This window comes from Centruroides sculpturatus, unplaced genomic scaffold, assembly GCF_000671375.1.
Source record: "Centruroides sculpturatus isolate CEXI.00-Female unplaced genomic scaffold, Cexi_2.0 scaffold532, whole genome shotgun sequence".
NCBI classification, from domain to species: Eukaryota; Metazoa; Arthropoda; class Arachnida; order Scorpiones; family Buthidae; genus Centruroides; species Centruroides sculpturatus.
Window position 1 is genome coordinate 15948 of NW_019384733.1, and position 2640 is coordinate 18587.

Below are 2640 nucleotides of genomic sequence, written 5' to 3' on the forward strand. Positions count from 1 at the left end.
CCGTAAGTCTAATACAGTACTGTAATTTTATACATTTCTTGTGAAAGTAACATTTCTTATTCAACGGCGATAAAAATTATTTATATTAATGATATCTCCAAAGTTCAGCGAAGTTTTCGTAGAAAAATAACATCAGAAATCGCGGCCGCGGTTTGCTGAGCTGTTCCGCGACGAAAACAAGCTTGAGCAACGGCGATGTCGAATGGTGCACACTCGGTAAGTAATCCTACAATTGTTTGTTTATAGCGCAGTTTATACGGATTATTTCCAAAAAACAAATATATGTATTTTGGAAATGTTAAGTCGAATTAGTCTAGAATCGATTAATTTTATGGAAGAAAACCTTTCAAACAGCCATAGTCCGTAAACTTCACACGTGTCAAATACGTGAGCCAATCACAGCCCAAGAATTCCAACAACGCGAAATTCGTATAACGGGGAACGTATCTTCGCGTTATAGGGGGTCTACTGTATATACAATTGTAATTGACAGGAAAACTGTATTCGGTTTCTTTTTAGGCTAAAAATATTTATATTGCGTCTAATAGTCTCTCGTGCCTATCTCTTTACTCATACAATTTCTATATTACTATTCTTTATCCAATTTTTTACTTTCCAGAAATTATAAAGGTAAATTCATAATAAATTAAAATTAATATTTTAAAGAATATATTTCCTTTGATGATCTTTTTAACTAAAATAACGAGATTAGAGAAAATTAATCATTTTTATTCGAAAGTGAACTACGGACTTTAGATATGAATTTTTCAATTCGTTTTAAAAATAATACTTACATTGAACTTGTATCTTTACTATACGTATTTTGAGAAATATAACTGTAAAGAGGGGGCAAGCATGGTTGTATATTGGAATAATTAATTTGATTCAGACATCTCTGCAGTTCGTAGCGACGATTATCTGGGTAAAGAGGAAAAAAGTAAAACAATTTATTACGGGATAAAGCGCCAATTAATAGCACCTTAAGTAAATTTATAATTATAAATTAAATTCTTTCTGTACCATTTAATGTTCTTTGATAACTATTATCGGAGAAACTCCTGATAGCTGGTAACATATTTTTTAAAGCGTATTCAAAGACGATCCATTGCTTGATTTGGCATCTTAATTGGCAAAATTCAATAAAGCAGTTTCTTAGGTTACCTGCAATACTAAAAAATAAATTTATTTTACATAAATTACCAGACACGCTTGCCTTCTCTGTATCGCAATGCACATAATACTTCTTTATATAAACAATAATTGTTATATATCTTAAATAACTATAAGTAATAAAAATTTAATGAAGAATAAGACGAAAGAAAAGAATTTAATTTACGAAGCAAATTAATAATAATAAACATCCTTATAAAGAAGCAGCTGGCACTTAAATTAAATTAATTGATGTTCAGACACTGTCGTGTTCTGCGAGAAAATTAGGATTAATGTTTGAAATGGCTAAATGGAATAAATGTCTGCATTTTTTAAACTAGATTAGATTAATATCCTTATGAGACCAGTTTTGATTTTTGAATTTGTAAGCTCTATTCAAATAACGTGTGGTAAATGTTTAACTTGTAAGTTTATTTATTTATTTATTTACTTTATACATAATTAGGAACAGTCAGTCGACGAAAAATATCCACTTCCAATTAACAACAACTCTCAACAATGAAATATGGTTAAAACCAAATGCTTGAGTAATTACTGGTTCAGCCATTTCCTGTTTCTCTGTTGGCATACCTTGTGTTTGAGTAATTACTGGTTCAGCCATTTCCTGTTTCTCTGTTGGCATACCTTGTGTTTGAGTAATTACTGGTTCAGCCATTTCTTGTTTCTCTGTTTTAGTCAAAAAAATTTTTAGACTAGTTATTAGTTTCTTTGCTTCTTTGGTTTTAAAGGCATAATCTTATTGAGCATTGTACTATATGTACTTGAAAGCAGTGATGTCCTATTAAATTTTGATTTTAAAGGTATAATTTTATTCCTTGTGGCATTATATGTATTTGAAACTACTGATCTCTTATTAAATTTTGAAGTATCAAATCTTAACAGTCTACTTATAAAATATGAGATACTGTCCATGCTATTTTTTAAAGCCAAATAAGTATCTTCATTAATAATTTGATTTACTTCAGAATTGTTACTCCTTTCTGGAAACATCCTCTTAGTTTTATATTCTTTATTATTAGCTACAGTTGCTACATACCTTGTTGTTTCCTCAGAATATTCGCTACCATTTCCTGACAATTCTATACCTTCTGTTGAACTTTCTGTCTTCATGGATGTCATTGTTTCAACCATTATTTGTTTCTCTGTTCTACCTTGTGATTGAATAAATACTGGTTCTGCAATTTTTTGTTTCTCTATTTGTATTCCAGATGTTTCAGTAACTCTTCGTTCTGTCATTTCTACTTTTTCTGTCGGTATTACTTGTGTTTGAGTAATTACTGGTTCAGCCACATCCTGTTTCTCTGTTGGTGTACCTTGTGTTTGAGTAATTACTGGTTCAGCCATTTCCTGTTTCTCTGTTGGCATATCTTGTGTCTGAGTAATTACTGGTTCAGCCATTTCCTGTTTCTCTGCAGGCATATCTTGTGTTTGAGTAATTACTGGTTCTGCCATTTCCTGTTTCTCTGTTGG

At 30.9% G+C, this 2640-nt stretch overlaps 1 protein-coding gene across 1 annotated transcript in view; it reads right to left on the minus strand.

The window, feature by feature from the left end:
- Positions 1 to 1621: 1621 nt before the first annotated feature.
- Positions 1622 to 2640, minus strand: part of LOC111628231 — a 14195-nt gene continuing 13176 nt past the window's right edge. The window contains exons 7-8 of the mRNA XM_023371975.1: positions 1932 to 2631; positions 1622 to 1836 (exon numbers count right to left, since the gene is read on the minus strand). Coding sequence (XP_023227743.1) covers positions 1622 to 1836; positions 1932 to 2631 — 915 coding nt within the window. The remainder of the gene's footprint in view (positions 1837 to 1931; positions 2632 to 2640) is intronic.